Source organism: Neolamprologus brichardi, chromosome 14 (genome assembly GCF_056152115.1).
Source record: "Neolamprologus brichardi isolate AB-2024 chromosome 14, ASM5615211v1, whole genome shotgun sequence".
NCBI lineage: Eukaryota > Metazoa > Chordata > Actinopteri > Cichliformes > Cichlidae > Neolamprologus > Neolamprologus brichardi.
In genome coordinates this window covers 36,592,218-36,607,971 of record NC_142117.1, presented here as the reverse complement: position 1 = coordinate 36,607,971, position 15,754 = coordinate 36,592,218, and the positions used below count along the sequence as shown (strand labels likewise).

The 15,754-nt window shown below is 42.3% G+C and overlaps 2 protein-coding genes and 1 pseudogene across 2 annotated transcripts; all 3 read right to left on the bottom strand.

Moving 5' to 3' along the window:
- Positions 1-5,528: 5,528 nt before the first annotated feature.
- Positions 5,529-6,666, bottom strand: LOC148099663 (uncharacterized). The gene has a single exon (XM_087851745.1). It carries the CDS (start codon positions 6,503-6,505, stop codon positions 5,693-5,695), a length of 813 nt encoding a protein of 270 aa, XP_087707871.1. The 5' UTR covers positions 6,506-6,666; the 3' UTR covers positions 5,529-5,692.
- A 1,062-nt stretch (positions 6,667-7,728) lies between these two features.
- On the bottom strand, positions 7,729-10,455 carry LOC148099662 (olfactory receptor 52D1-like; annotated as a pseudogene).
- A 3,754-nt stretch (positions 10,456-14,209) lies between these two features.
- On the bottom strand, positions 14,210-15,695 carry or64d1 (odorant receptor, family 64, subfamily D, member 1). The gene is made up of 2 exons (XM_087851687.1): positions 15,683-15,695; positions 14,210-14,937 (listed from the first exon to the last, which is right to left on the bottom strand). The coding sequence occupies exons 1-2, from the start codon at positions 15,693-15,695 to the stop codon at positions 14,210-14,212; spliced, it is 741 nt and encodes a 246-aa protein (XP_087707813.1).
- Positions 15,696-15,754: the final 59 nt, after the last annotated feature.

The following is a 15,754-nucleotide window of genomic DNA, read 5'->3' as shown; positions in this document are numbered from 1 at the left end:
TCCTTTTCACTGCAGCAGTACAACGTCACTATCAGGGGAAAGACGAGATGACACTGACTTTTTTAAAACTTATATAGGATCTTAAAATGCCATCATGACATGATGCCAATAAATACAAACCATAATTATTTAATTTCATATACACAATGTATATTCAAACAAGTTGTTTACAAATAAATTAAAGTGCTGGACGCGAAGAGTGTTTGTAGCTGGACCTTTATGCTAAAACCACTTTGACCATTTTGAACACCATGTTCATTTATTATCATTAATTAATGGCAGGACTTCTTTGAGCAGTTTTGTAGGAATGGGGTCTAAAAGACACGTTGATGGTTTGGAGGAAGTAATTATTGAAGTTAACTCAGAAAGATCAACTACAGACATTTCGCGATTGAAATTGAGTTCAAAAATCTTTTTCTAGAAACGAGCCATGGGTCGTACTCAAACCCTGAACAGCCGCTGCCAGTCATGTGATTTATGACTACAAGCTCGTCCAACTGAGCTACACCTGCACCTGACAGTGTTTAATCACCAAAATTGGAGAAGGCATAGAGAGGGGATAGCCTAACAAATGAAACCAGAAATGACCACTTCAACAAAGTCCCAGCTCGTGGGAAGGACAAAAAAGGAAGAACATGTGATATTTTAGCAAAGTGTTTAATTAAGATAACCACAGCAAAGTAATCTTTTTCAAACAGTGTTTATTTCTGTTGTTCTGATTTATCTGTTTTTGTTTTGTGTGTGTGATCCCGCACTGCTGCCTACAACATGGGACTCACGACGGGGGACGTGGACCCGTACAAAGTAGAGATGGACCGATCCGATATTACGTATCGGTATCGGTCCGATACTGACCCAAATTACTGGATCGGATATCGGCGAGAAATAAAAAATGTAATCCGATCCATTAAATATCAAAAAAGCACCTCACAAAACTTGCTACATGGCGTAACTCGGCTCATAACTGTAGCACGTCGCAGCAGTATGCATCACGTGATAGAGCCGCTGTGTGTATTTGTAGCCTTGCTAGCAAACCAGCATTTCATCTCCGAGGAAGTTTTCCCAGAGAGAAGTAAAGAAAGTGTGTAAGTTCATCTCTGAATGTTTGTAAAGCATTCCCACGTTAAGCTTAACAACAGATATATGGAGCGACTGCCTCTCTCTCTCTCTCTCTCTCTCTCTCCTGCTGCTACTTCAATCGTGAAACTGCTTAATGATCAGCTGATCGGCTTTTCTGTCGCGAGTCTGTCTCTCTTCTTTGTTTTTGGCCCACTTTGCACCAGAAAGAGGAAACCAGCGGCTGAACAACAGCAGCACTATTAAGCTTGATAAGCTGTTGTTAGAATTTATTTAATATTACTTTCTAGACCAGGATCGTTTTCTACGTAGCCGACGGCTGGTAACTGTGCAGGGGCGGATCTAGCAAAGTTTAGCCAGGGGGGCCGATAGGGCATGAACAGGGAAAAGGGGGAACAAAGACATACTTTTCTTTCTTGTTCTCATTTAAAATGTCTAGCTTTTAATAAATAATTATCTGACTCTTACACCCAAAATTTTAATCTGATGTAAAATACATAGAAGTCCATTACTGTATATAGTAACTGTTAAGTCTAATATACCCTAGTAAGCCACAGTGGGGCAAAAAAGTATTTAGTCAGCCACCGATTGTGCAAGTTCCCCCACTTAAAATGATGACAGAGGTCAGTAATTTGCACCAGAGGTACACTTCTACTGTGAGAGACAGAATGTGAAAAAAAAATCCATGAATTCACATGGTAGGATTTGTAAAGAATTTATTCGTAAATCAGGGTGGAAAATAAGTATTTGGTCACCTCAAACAAGGAAAATCCCTGGCTCTCACAGACCTGTAACGTCTTCTGTAAGAAGCTTTTCTGTCCCCCACTCGTTACCTGTATGAATGGCACCTGTTTGACCTCATCATCTGTATAAAAGACACCTGTCCACAGCCTCAACCAGTCAGACTCCAAACTCCGCCATGGCCAAGACCAAAGAGCTTTCGAAGGACACCAGGAAAAGAATTGTAGACCTGCACCAGACTGGGAAGAGTGAATCTACAATAGGCAAGCAGCTTGGTGTGAAAAAATCAACTGTGGGAGCAATCATCAGAAAATGGAAGACATACAAGACCACTGATAATCTCCCTCGATCTGGGGCTCCACGCAAGATCTCATCCCGTGGGGTCAAAATGATCATGAGAACGGTGAGCAAAGATCCCAGAACCACACGGGGGGACCTGGTGAATGACCTGCAGAGAGCTGGGACCAAAGTAACAAAGGTCACCATCAGTAACACACTACAACGGCAGGGAATCAAATCCCGCAGTGCCAGACGTCTTCCGCTGCTGAAGCCAGTGCATGTCCAGGCCCGTCTGAAGTTTGCCAGAGAGCACATGGATGATACAGCAGAGGATTGGGAGAATGTCATGTGGTCAGATGAAACCAAAGTAGAACTTTTTGGTATAAACTCAACTCGTCGTGTTTGGAGGAAGAAGAATACTGAGTTGCATCCCAAGAACACCATACCTACTGTGAAGCATGGGGGTGGAAACATCATGCTATGGGACTGTTTTTCTGCCAAGGGGACAGGACGACTGATCCGTGTTAAGGACAGAATGAATGGGGCCAAGTATCGTGAGATTTTGAGCCAAAACCTCCTTCCATCAGTGAGAACTTTGAAGATGAAACGAGGCTGGGTCTTCCAACATGACAATGATCCAAAACACACCGCCCGGGCAACAAAGGAGTGGCTCCGTAAGAAGCATTTGAAAGTCCTGGAGTGGCCTAGCCAGTCTCCAGACCTCAACCCCATAGAAAATCTGTGGCGGGAGTTGAAAGTCCGTGTTGCTCGGCGACAGGCCCAAAACATCACTGCTCTTGAGAAGATCTGCATGGAGGAATGGGCCAAAATACCAGCTACTGTGTGTGCAAACCTGGTAAAGACCTATAGTAAACGTTTGACCTCTGTTATTGCCAACAAAGGTTATGTTACAAAGTATTGAGTTGTATTTTTGTTATTGACCAAATACTTATTTTCCACCCTGATTTACGAATAAATTCTTTACAAATCCTACCATGTGAATTCATGGATTTTTTTTTCACATTCTGTCTCTCACAGTTGAAGTGTACCTCTGGTGCAAATTACTGACCTCTGTCATCATTTTAAGTGGGGGAACTTGCACAATCGGTGGCTGACTAAATACTTTTTTGCCCCACTGTATACTACTTTTTCCTTTGGGAAGATACCATCTGTGCAGTCTGCAATTCTGTTGAAGAAATATGTTGAATCTATTTAATTATTCTTGAAAAATAATTTCTTTCTGTGCATTTTCCCCCCTGCATCAAATTAAATTTGATTACATCGATTAAGCATCATGAGCTGGAGGGTGGGGGGTGGTTCCCTTTTTTTTTTTGCTGGGAGTTTGCAACCCTATTAGTTAGGTTGCTTGATATTTCTGCTAAGTACTCTTTAAAATACCAGAATAGGGAGGATGGAGCAGGTTTAAGTTTATTAGATTGATCAGTTTTGCTGAACTATGAAATATTTTGGGTGCAGTGTATTTTTTACATACAGGTATAACAGAATAGCTTTAGTGTTGTTATTTATTTAAACGAGTATAAACTTATACAAAATGCAGCAAGATATTAAAAAAACGTTTTATTGATTAAAAAACACACTATATCGGATTGATATCGGTATCGGCAGATATCCAAATTTATGACCTTACTTCGACAATTTCACTAATGGTTATCTCTCTATCAATTTCTGTTCTGTCATTTACAGATATTTGTGGAATTGGTAATCTATCAAGCATTTCAGCAACCTTTTTTTCATCAACCGGATCTGAAGTATAAAGATTGGAATAGAACATTTTAAACTGGTCATTAATGGTTTTCGGATCGGACGTCTTTTCTCCAGAGGTTTTACAGATTTCAGAAATCGTGTTAGCTGATATGGATTGCTTAATTTGATGTGCCAAAAGTTTTCCGGCTCTTTCCCCATGTTCATAGAACTTTTGCCTTGATTTGAAAAATAAACGTTCTGTTTGCTGAATGGACAGAATTTTGTATTCTGAATTTAGTAATAATTTTCTCTTATAGAGGTCTGGTGTTGGATTTTCTGCATATAAGCCATCAATCTCTTTTATACTGTTGGCTAGGTTGTTCATTTGTTGTAAGTTTTTCTTTTTTTGAAATGAAACATATGAAATTATCTGGCCTCTAAGATAGGCCTTTAATGCCTCCCGTACAACGGTCATTTTCATCCCTTGGGTTTGATTTGTCTCTAAGAAAAACTGTATTTGCTCAGAGACCATTTTTTTAAATGAGTCTTTAGTTAGGAGTAAAGGATCAAGTCGCCAGGCCATTTTTTGACTTGAGCGTTCATAAAAATTTACATCTAATTGTACTGGACTATGGTCTGAAATAACAATAGAATTGTATTGGCAATCTAAAACCTTGGGAAGAATTCTATTATCTACAACAAAAAAATCTATCCGTGAGTATGACCGGTGCACTGGTGAAAAAAAAGAGAATTGTTTAGATGTTGGATTTTTGTTCCTCCAGGGGTCAAAAAAAGCATAAGATTGCATAAAGAATTTTAGAACATTACCCGCTTTTGAAATTTTGCTATCAGGTTTAGGATTAGATCTGTCAAGTTGAGGATTAAGCACGCAGTTAAAGTCACCACCCAGAATCAAATGGGACTCTGTTAAATCTGGCAGGTGCTTTAAAAAGGTACAATAAAAATTTGGGTCGTCCCAGTTTGGTCCATATACATTTGCAAGAATTACTTGTTTCCCATACAACCTACCCTGTATAATAATATATCTCCCTCTGGTATCCGCCACAGTTGATAGTGGAATAAATGGAATCCCCTTCCTAATTAGAATAGCCACACCCCGTGATCTATCCTCAAATTTTGAGCTAAATATTTGGCTTATCCATGTTTTTTTTAGTTTAATTTGTTCACTTGATCGGAGGTGTGTTTCCTGCAGATATACAACGTCGGATCTCAATGATTTTAAATGAGTAAAAACCCTTGTGCGTTTAACCGGATTATTTATACCTTTAACATTCCAGCTTATAAAACGAAGAGGCAGATTACTTTGCGAGCTTGCCATTCAGGTACCAAAATGCAGGTGCTGAAAAAATATGTCCCAACCTCTGGAACCCCCCCCCAGAAAAGAAGGGGGGGGGGAAAAAGAGAAGAAAGAAAAAAAAAAAAAAGAGGAAAAAATAAATAAATAAAACGAGCCTCAAAACCCCATGCTGATCTACTATTATCCCTGAGATCGCAACCCTCCAGGCTAGGATAGCACAATGACTAAACATACTGTTAACCCTCAAACAGCCCCTCAATTGGGCAAATATATAACATTTAATAACTAAACAAAACTCCAAAACTTATATTTTCCACTTTCCCCGTGTTTATTCTAATCAAATGCCCCAGAATAACAGCAATATCTCGAACATATCGAAAAATCGGAACAAAGGAGGAAGGCAGAGTATTCATAATAAATTAAATCAAAATCATTATACCTTCCGGCCTTTTTTGAGTATGGCCCAATTAATTACTTGACTTCTCCCCAACACCGACGTAAAATTATGTCCCTTGAGTTCAAACAATCGCACATATGAAGTCCAACTTATCTCTTCTCACTCGGCTGTACCTCTCACGGCCGTAGTAAGTCTTTTTTGATAAAGTCTATTGCAGCTGCTGGGTCGGTGAAATGATTGTCCTGTCCCGTAGGTGAAGTGATGCGGAGAACAGCTGGAAACAAAAGTCCAAACTTAACGCCAGTGCAGCCTCGGAGCAAACGTTTAGCCTCCATAAAAGCAGCTCGTTTCTTTGCCACCATTGCTGTAAAATCAGGAAAAATGCTTATCTTCATGTCCTGCAGCAGCAACGGCTGCGACTTGGCGGCCCTTCGGAACACCTCTTCCTTCTCTTGGTAATAGTGAAACTTCACCACGATTGCCCTGGGGGAGTTTCCCTGTTGACCCAAGCCACGATGAGCACGGTCCAACATCGGAGTAAAATCGAGGCCCAGTATATCTTTCAGCATTGTAGCAATAACTGCCGTGGGTTTCCCGGTGTTTTCAAAGCCCTCCTTCACCCCTACAATGCGTGCATTGCACCGGCGTTGTCGCCCCTCGATGTCGACCAATTTGCTGGTCAACTTAGCAACGTCCGATTTCAGCTTGCTAACCTCGTTTTCCAACTCCACTGTCCGGTCTGAATAAGTATTCAAACCAAACTCAACACTTTCCAAACGAGTCTCTTGCTTCTCCAGATCTTCTTTGATTGTGTCTATTTTATCATTTAAATCTTTCGTGCTTGAATCGATACGGTCCAATATCCTCTTTTCAGAGCTAGCAATCGCTCTCATAATCTCACTCATGTCAGGGGGTGGTGCCTCCGATCTGTCCTCAGCATGGTCCGAGGCTTTTGCGGCCTGCTCTTTCCCCGATCTAGTTTTGCTCATATTTCGTACAACATAGCTTTGAAGATGTAAAAAGTGCCTCAGAGCAGCACACGGGCGTGTTATCGTACTGTTATTAAAAGTTCGTTAGTTTTGGAGCGGTGGAATTATGAAAAAAGTTAATCCATTGAGGAGCCCTGTACAACACGTCTTCACATGGCTATCACCTGGTCTCGTCTATTTTATCTTTTTACCCTGTATATATCCTATTGTGTCATATCTCCAGTGTTTCCTCGGAGGGCGCTCTCTGCACCGGGGCTGTGATCGACCGTGGCTGCTGGGGCTCTGGGGGTCCTCTCAGCCTGGCTGGGGGGCTTCTTTGCCTCCCTCCTGCTGTGTGCCCAGCCTGGAGGCTGCGGTCTGTGACCGGCTTCCGGTGCAGACGGCTCCCTGTGATAGTGTTTCCTCACTTGGCTCATGCGTACCCAGCCCAATTTTACTTTTTAAGCGTGTGTGTATGTGTGTGTGCGTGTGTGCGTGTGTGTGTGTGTGTGTGGGGGGGGGGGGGGGGGGGGGGGAATATGTCTGTATTCACATTGCTTATGTTAATGAAAGTGTGGGGAGTGAGTTGGAGGGTGGGGTGGGCTGCTTTTAACCATGTAAAGCACTTTGTGCTACATTGGTTTTGTATGAAAAGTGCTTTATAAATAAAGATTGATTGATTGATTGATTCTTCCCACAGGCGATACGGTCTCTCAATCACACACACAGTCGTGTTTTTTTACACACACACACTGGACTTTCTGGACATTTGTTTACACTAGTGGCCACTGCACAACTACACTGCATGGTCATCTAATCGAATCACTTTATCACAAGTTACTTAAATAAATCACTTTAAGCATATTTGCACTGCACAAGACACTTACACATGTGGATTGCACGACACTGGACATTATATTTCTTCATAAGCATTTAGTATTTGTACAGCTGCTGTTACTGTTCTATATTTCCTCATATATTCTTATATATGTTCTATATTGTGTATTTTGTTGTACAGTTATTTTATTTTTAACTTAACTTTTTGAGAAAAATGAGAAAAAGAGAACAAACAAAGCAAAAATGAAAGTATTTGAAACATAGTTTTACGTTCTAAAATTATTTTATAGGCTAACAGTAAACTGTTTTCAAACACAGAGCATGAGCATATACAGAAGACAGAAGGATCCTCTCCACATTTCCTCTCTGCTGTTGCACTGACTGGTCCAAGTTCTAACATCAAGCATTTAGACTTTACTTAAGATTAGACTTTTATATATGATCCGTATTTTGGTCAGATTCAGTCCATAAAGTAAAGGATTACAGAGCGGTGGGCAAATGAGCCAGTATAATGATAAAAAAATACGCACCATATTTGGGACATGTTTCATGTTTAATCTGCTTTGTGCAATTTCAAAAAAGGCACTGCATAAATAGTTGAGCAGTGAGGCGAGGTGAGGCGTGCAGGTGCTGATGGCTTTCTGTCTGTTTGGATCCAGAAAAACAGACTTTAAGGATCCTCATGTAGGTGTAGAGAATCAGAGAGAAAGCGGATATGATGGCGAGAGAAGTGAAAATAAGTCCATAGATGTTATTGACTGTGGTGTCAGAACAGGCCAGTTTAACAACAGAATAGTTGTCACAGTAAACTTTGTTAATGATGTTCCCACACAGCTGCAGAGGAGCACTCAGAGAAATCAAAACACTGATTACAAGAAATGAGGAAAACCACGTTAGAACAATGAGCACGGATACCTTGCATGGACTCATACGTGTGTGATATTGAAGAGGAAAACATATTGCAAGATATCTGTCATAAGACATGACGAGTAAGTTAGTAAGCTCTACAGTTCCATAAGTGTGTACACAGAAGATCTGCAGGAAGCACAGAGGAGCAGAAACAGTGTGAACATCAGAGAGGATCTGAAGCAGGAGGAACGGAAACAGCCCTGTGCTACCATACAGCTCATTCACAAACAGGCTGCACAGAAACATGTACATAGGTTCATGTAAGCTCCTGTTCACACAGATAACCACAATCAGCAGGAGGTTGGCAGTAACAATAACAATATATAAAAATGCAACAACTGTGAAATATAAATATTTCAAAGCCCCGCTGTCGAGGTAGGCAGTGAGTGTGAAACATGAAACCTGTGAAGAGTTCATCATGATCCTCTTTTTGTTTTTACCATACATCACTTAAACTGTGCACAAACTGAGCTACATTTAAGGGTGAGAATCACCCAAAAGCAGCCTGATTGTAAGTCCCTCCCAACTGCACTGAATCACTTCTTGTTTTATCCTTTTCACTGCAGCAGTACAACGTCACTATCAGGGGAAAGACGAGATGACACTGACTTTTTTTAAAATTTATATAGAATCTTAAAAAGCCATCATGACACGATGCCAATAAATACAAACCATAATTATTTAATTTCATATACACAATGTATATTCAAACAAGTTGTTCGCAAATAAATTAAAGCGCTGGACGCGAAGAGTGTTTGTAGCTGGACCTTTATGCTAAAACCACTTTGACCATTTTGAACACCATGTTCATTTATTATCATTAATTAATGGCAGGACTTCTTTGAGCAGTTTTGTAGGAATGGGGTCTAAAAGACACGTTGATGGTTTGGAGGAAGTGATTATTGAAGTTAACTCAGAAAGATCAACTACAGACATTTTGCGCTGGAAATTGAGTTCAAAAATCTTTTTCTAAAAACGAGCCATGGGTCGTACTCAAACCCCGAACAGCCGCTGCCAGTCATGTGATTTATGACTACAAGCTCGTCCAACTGAGCTACACCTGCACCTGACAGTGTTTAATCACCAAAATTGGAGAAGGCATAGAGAGGGGATAGCCTAACAAATGAAACCAGAAATGACCACTTCAACAAAGTCCCAGCTCGTGGGAAGGACAAAAAAGGAAGAACATGTGATATTTTAGCAAAGTGTTTAATTAAGATAACCACAGCAAAGTAATCTTTTTCAAACAGTGTTTATTTCTGTTGTTCTGAGTTATCTGTTTTTGTTTTGTGGGTGTGATCCCGCACTTCAGTGCAGTGATCCCGCACTGCTGCCTACAACATGGGACTCACGACGGGGGACATGGACCCGTACAAAGCCTCGTCATATAACGTGCGGAAGGTGGTGGAAGAGGCGAAGCAGTGCTAGGGGAGGAAACTACAGTCACAACTCCAACAGAGTGACTCTAGGAGCCTGTGGCGGGGACTAAGGACAATAACGGATTATAAAGCACCAACAACCGGTATGACGAACGCGGACGTGACTCTGGCAGACGAGCTGAACACTTTCTATCCTCGCTTCGAGGCTGCAGCTAAGGACTCCAACGATGCTAGTGCTAGCGGCGCTAACGGCTGCAGACAGGAAGATACTGCCAGCACCGGAAACGTGCTCGTCATCTCCGAGCATGATGTGAGGAGAGCCTTCAAGAGAGTGAACACCAGGAAAGCAGCGGGACCAGACGGCATCCCAGGTCGTATCCTCAGAGACCGCGCATACCAGCTAGCTCCTGTGTTCACTGAGATATTCAACATCTCTTTATCTCAGTCGGTGATCCCCACATGCTTCAAGGAGTCCATCATTGTTCCTGTCCCGAAAAAACCCCACCCTGCTTCCCTCAATGACTATCGCCCTGTAGCCCTCACCTCAGTAGTGATGAAGTGCTTTGAACGCCTGGTCAGAGACTTCATCATTTCTTCACTACCAGACACACTGGACCCGCTACAGTTCGCTTACCGTCCAAATCGTTCCACAGACGATGCCATCTCTCATCTCCTCCACACATCACTTACTCACTTGGACACTAGAAGGGGGAATTATGTTAAAATGCTCTTCATAGACTACAGCTCTGCATTTAATACCATAATTCCCTCCACACTCACCACCAAGCTGGAGCATCTGGGACTCAGCTCATCTATGTGTCAGTGGATCTCCAACTTCCTAAGTGGCAGACCACAGGCAGTAAGGATGGGCGGACATGTCTCAGCATCCACCACTCTCAGCACTGGAGCCCCCCAGGGGTGTGTTCTGAGCCCCCTGCTGTACTCTCTGTACACATATGACTGTGTGGCCACTACCAGCTCCACCACCATCATCAAATTTGCTGACGACACCGTCGTGGTGGGCCTGATCTCTGACAACAACGAGACGGCCTACCTGAAGGAGATTAGGAATCTGGAGAACTGGTGCCAGAGAAACAACCTCCTTCTAAACGTCAGTAAGACAAAGGAGTTGATAGTGGACTTCAGCACTAAGCAGGAGAGGAACTACCAGACCCCCGTCATCAACGAGTGCCCAGTGGAGAGAGTGGACAGCTTCAAATACCCCGGGGTTCACATCACGCAGGATCTGTCATGATCCTGTCACATCAACACTGGGGTGAAAAAGGCCCGACAGCGTCTCTACCACCTCAGACGCTTGAGAGACTTCCGACTGCCCTCCAAGGTGCTCAGGAACTTTTACTCCTGCACCATAGAGAGCATCCTGACGGGAAACATCTCAACCTAGTTCGGGAACAGCACCATGCAGGACAGATGAGCTCTACAGGGGGTTGTGCCATCAGCTGAGCGCACCATCCGCTCCGAGCTCCCTGGCCTGCACTCAATCTACAGTAGGGTTGCAAGGGGGCGGAAAATTTCCGGTAAAATTTCCGAAAAGTTTCCGGTAAATTTCCATGGTAAGTTAAGCTTGGGAATTTTGGAAATATTCTATATTGGAAACTTTCCATGGAAATAATAGGAATTATAGAAATTAATGGGAATTTAGGAGAACTAACTGGGAATATATTATTTCCAAGCATAAATATAAACAGAAATCATAAGAAAACCTCCATGCAAAATGTTTTCAACAGATATTTCAACAGATTTATTTGTAAGTACAGTAGAATAGAACACGTTTCAATAACTTATTTCATGGATGAATAAAAACAGAAATGTTGAGTTCAATATTACCATCCCCTAACCCCGCTCATTCAAAAATGCCCCCTGTCCAAAAATCTCCACAAAGTCCCATTTAAAAGTTTAAATGAAAAATTCCACTTATCCTCCAAAACGTCCCATTAAACATGCAAATCTTCCTTCAAGCAATCCTCTTTTCTCATTTTTGCTCAGTCAATAGACTCTTCCTGGACCTCATCATCACCCAACAACATGTCCACTTCCTCAGCATCCAACTCTGAGTCTTCCTCTTCAGTGTCACTTTCCAGCCTTGTTGAGGATGGCTCTGTGTCAGGCTCAAAGAGCCGTAGGTTTGCCCGAATGCCGACCAGCTTTTCCACTCTCACATTTGTGAGCCTGTTGCGAACCTTTGTGTGGGTGTTCCCAAACAGTGACCAGTTGCGCTCGGAGGCGGCTGATGATGGTGGGATTTGGAGGAGGATGGAGGCTACAGGTGCAAGGGCCTCAGATTCACATAGTCCCTTCCACCTGGTGGCTGCAGATATGTGCTGGCATGACTGCCATATTCCATCCCCTTTCCAAAGGCCTTGCTTTGTTTGATACTTTGCCAAACTGCCTAGAACTTTGCCTTTATCGAGACCCAGGTGGTCAGACATGGCTGTAATGACCGCATAGGCACCATTGATCTCTTCCCCAGAAAGTATGCCCTTGTCATATTTGGGGTCCAGCATGTATGCTGCTGCATGCACTGGCGTCATGCAGAACTCCCTCCGCTGTTCCAATGACTTGACCACAGCCGTTTCCTCTGCTTTCAGTAGTAGGGAAGTGGGCAGAATTGTCTGGATTTCTTCTTTGAGTTCTGCAAAAAGGCACTGGACATCTGACAAGATGGCACCATCCCCCTCTATCTTCGCTATTGCTGCTGCAATAGGTTTGAGGATTTTCTGACAGCTAGATACTCTTTCCCAGAACACATCATCCAAGATGACCTTCTTGATGTCACTGTCGATGCCTACAGACTGGGATATGGCCATTTCTTGCAGAGACTCCTTTCCCTCCAGAAGGCTGTCAAACATGATAACAACACCACCCCATCACGTTATGCTGGGAAGCTTCAGTGTAGTACTCTTGTTCTTTTCCTTTTGCTTTGACAGAAATGTAGCGGAAGTTACTTGTTTGCCTTTAACATATTTCAGAACTTGCTTCGCTCTCTTATTCAGAGTGTCCATTGTTTTTAGTGCCATTATGTCTTTTGGGAGAAGATTTAGTGTATGGGCAGCACAGCCAATAGTAGTTATATGAGGGTAGGTCTCCTCCATATGTGCCCTGGCAACCTTCATGTTGGCTGCGTTGTCAGTGACCAGTGCAAAAACCTTATCTGTCCAAGGTCATTGATGATCACTTTTAGCTCATCTGCAATGTATTGGCCTGTGTGTCTGTTTTCCTTTGCGTCTACACTCTTGTAGAACACAGGCTGAGTGGTGATTATGTAGTTAATAATTCCTTGTCCCCTGATATTGGACCATCCATCAGAGATGACTGAAATACAGTCAGCTTGGTCAATGGTCTGTTTCACCTTTGCTTGAACTCGACTGAACTCTTCATCCAGTAGATGAGTAGACAATGCATGTCTGGTTGGGGGGATGTATGCTGGTCAGAGAACATTCAAAAATCTCTTCCAGTACACATTGGATGTCAGCATCAGGGGTGAGCCAGTTTCATAGATTGCACGAGCGAAACACTCATCTGCGTTTTTCTGGCTAGTGTCATCCATAAAATCAAAGACTCCTCTGATGCCAGGGGGACCAGGAGCTGATGAGTGGGTATCTGACTCTGATACAGCTGAAACAGATTCATTTTCCCCTTGAGTGGAACTCCTGGCTGCTGCATGTGTTGGGTCTTGAGGAATATTTTTGCACTTTATATTTGAATTGCATTTGTTTGCTTTTGTCAATATTATGCTAAAATATACTTTGCTCAACTATATTTAAGTTCCCTAAGAAGAGCCAACCTTCAATTTTGAAAATTCCCCATTTATTCCCATCAACTCCCGATAATTCCCTTTTGTTCCCATGGAAAGTTTCCATCTTTGAAAATTCCGGGAATTTTGCAACCCTAATCTACAGCAGGCGGTGCTGGACCAAGGCCATCCTCAGCCATCCCAACAACAGACTGTTCTCTCTGTTGAGGTCAGGAAAGCGATTCCGCTCCCTGAAGACCAACACAGAGAGACTGAGGAGGAGCTTCTTCCTGCAGGCGATACGGTCTCTTAATCACACACACAGTCGTGTTTTTTTACACACACACTGGACTTTCTGGACATTTGTTTACACTAGTGGCCACTGCACAACTACACTGCATGGTCATCTAATAGAATCACTTTATCACAAATTACTTAAATAAATCACTTTAAGCATATTTGCACTGCACAAGACACTTACACATGTGGATTGCACAACCCTGGACATTATATTTCTTCATTAGCATTTAGTATTTGTACAGCTGCTGTTACTGTTCTATATTTCCTCATATATTCTTATATATGTTCTATATTGTGTATTTGTGTATTTTGTTGTACAGTTATTTTATTTTTAACTTAACTTTTTGAGAAAAATGAGAAAAAGAGAACAAACAAAGCAAAAATGAAAGTATTTGAAACATAGTTTTACGTTCTAAAATTATTTTATAGGCTAACAGTAAACTGTTTTCAAACACAGAGCATGAGCATATACAGAAGACAGAAGGATCTTCTCCACATTTCCTCTCTGCTGTTGCACTGACTGGTCCAAGTTCTAACATCAAGCATTTAGACTTTACTTAAGATTAGACCTTTATATATGATCCGGATTTTGGTCAGATTCAGTCCATAAAGTAAAGGATTACAGAGCGGTGGGCATATGAGCCAGTATAATGATAAAAAAATATGCACCATATTTGGGACATGTTTCATGTTTAATCTGCTTTGTGCAATTTCAAAAAAGGCACTGCATGAATAGTTGAGCAGTGAGGCGAGGTGAGGCGTGCAGGTGCTGATGGCTTTCTGTCGCGTCTGTTTGGATCCAGAAAAACAGACTTTAAGGATCCTCATGTAGGTGTAGAGAATCAGAGAGACAGTGGATATGATGGTGAGAGAAGTGGAAATAAGTCCAAAGATGTTATTGACTGTGGTGTCAGAACAGGCCAGTTTAACAACAGAATAGTTGTCACAGTACACTTTGTTAATGATGTTCCCACACAGCTGCAGAGGAGCACTCAGAGAAATCAAAACACTGATTCCAAGAAATGAGGAAAACCACGTTAGAACAATGAGCACGGATACCTTGCATGGACTCATACGTGTGTGATATTGAAGAGGAAAACATATTGCAAGATATCTGTCATAAGACATGACGAGTAAGTTAGTAAACTCTACAGTTCCATAAGTGTGAACGCAGAAGATCTGCAGGAAGCACAGAGGAGCAGAAACAGTGTGAACATCAGAGAGGATCTGAAGCAGGAGGAACGGAAACAGCCCTGTGCTACTGTACACAGACTCTCCACATATACAGTGTAAACCACCAGTGATAAAACAATTATAGTCCCAAACTAAACCTAAAGCCGGCAGAGATAAACCCTACGTTGCAGGCCTGTATTGCTCCAGTATAAATCCAAAACATCTCCCAACCGGAAGTTCTTCACTCAACAAGCAAAATATAAATAAATAAACTCAGTACCTTGTGAAACGTGCAATTCCCACCAGATTAATCCAGGCAACAAGTTGTCTTCAGCTCCTTCAGAAACACTCCGCTCTGAATGCAGTAGCACAAAGATGAGGAAGGTCCGTGATCTCCACGTGCTTCACAAGCTACCTGTTTTAGCTTCCCACGTTGCCAGAGGTACTCTGAGTGACGCGGGCACTCAGAGTGACTATCTGGGGTGTGTCCGTAGTTATCCAGTTCGGTAACGATCCTCTGCAGCTTGTTACGTTCCACAACTTTGGCAAAACGGCAGTCTACAGTAGTCCTTATTAGCGAACGGCTGGGTTAGCCTCACTTTAACTTAATGCATGCACGGCCTCAAGAAACAAAGCACACAGTCCAGCAGCTTCACGCTGAAACTTTATGTGTCATGTCACTAACTTACCGACACTGTGACTTATCTTTCCGAAAAGTCGAAACACACTTACTACTAGTACATAAAAACAAGCTAACTTCTCCAGATGCTCCGTATAACTCACGCACCACCGCCCTCTCTCCTCCCGCTCTCTTTTTTCTCTTTTTCCTTCTCCACCCTGTGTTACCTTCACAGACCATATCCCCGTAGGAAATTACAGTTCTCACAAGCAAGTCACAATAAAAGAAAGATAACTTAT

Excerpts from the sequence above, each read along its gene's own strand:
- LOC148099663 (XM_087851745.1), bottom strand. The coding sequence starts at position 6,505 with ATGAGCAAAACTAGATCGGGGAAAGAGCAGGCCGCAAAAGCCTCGGAC.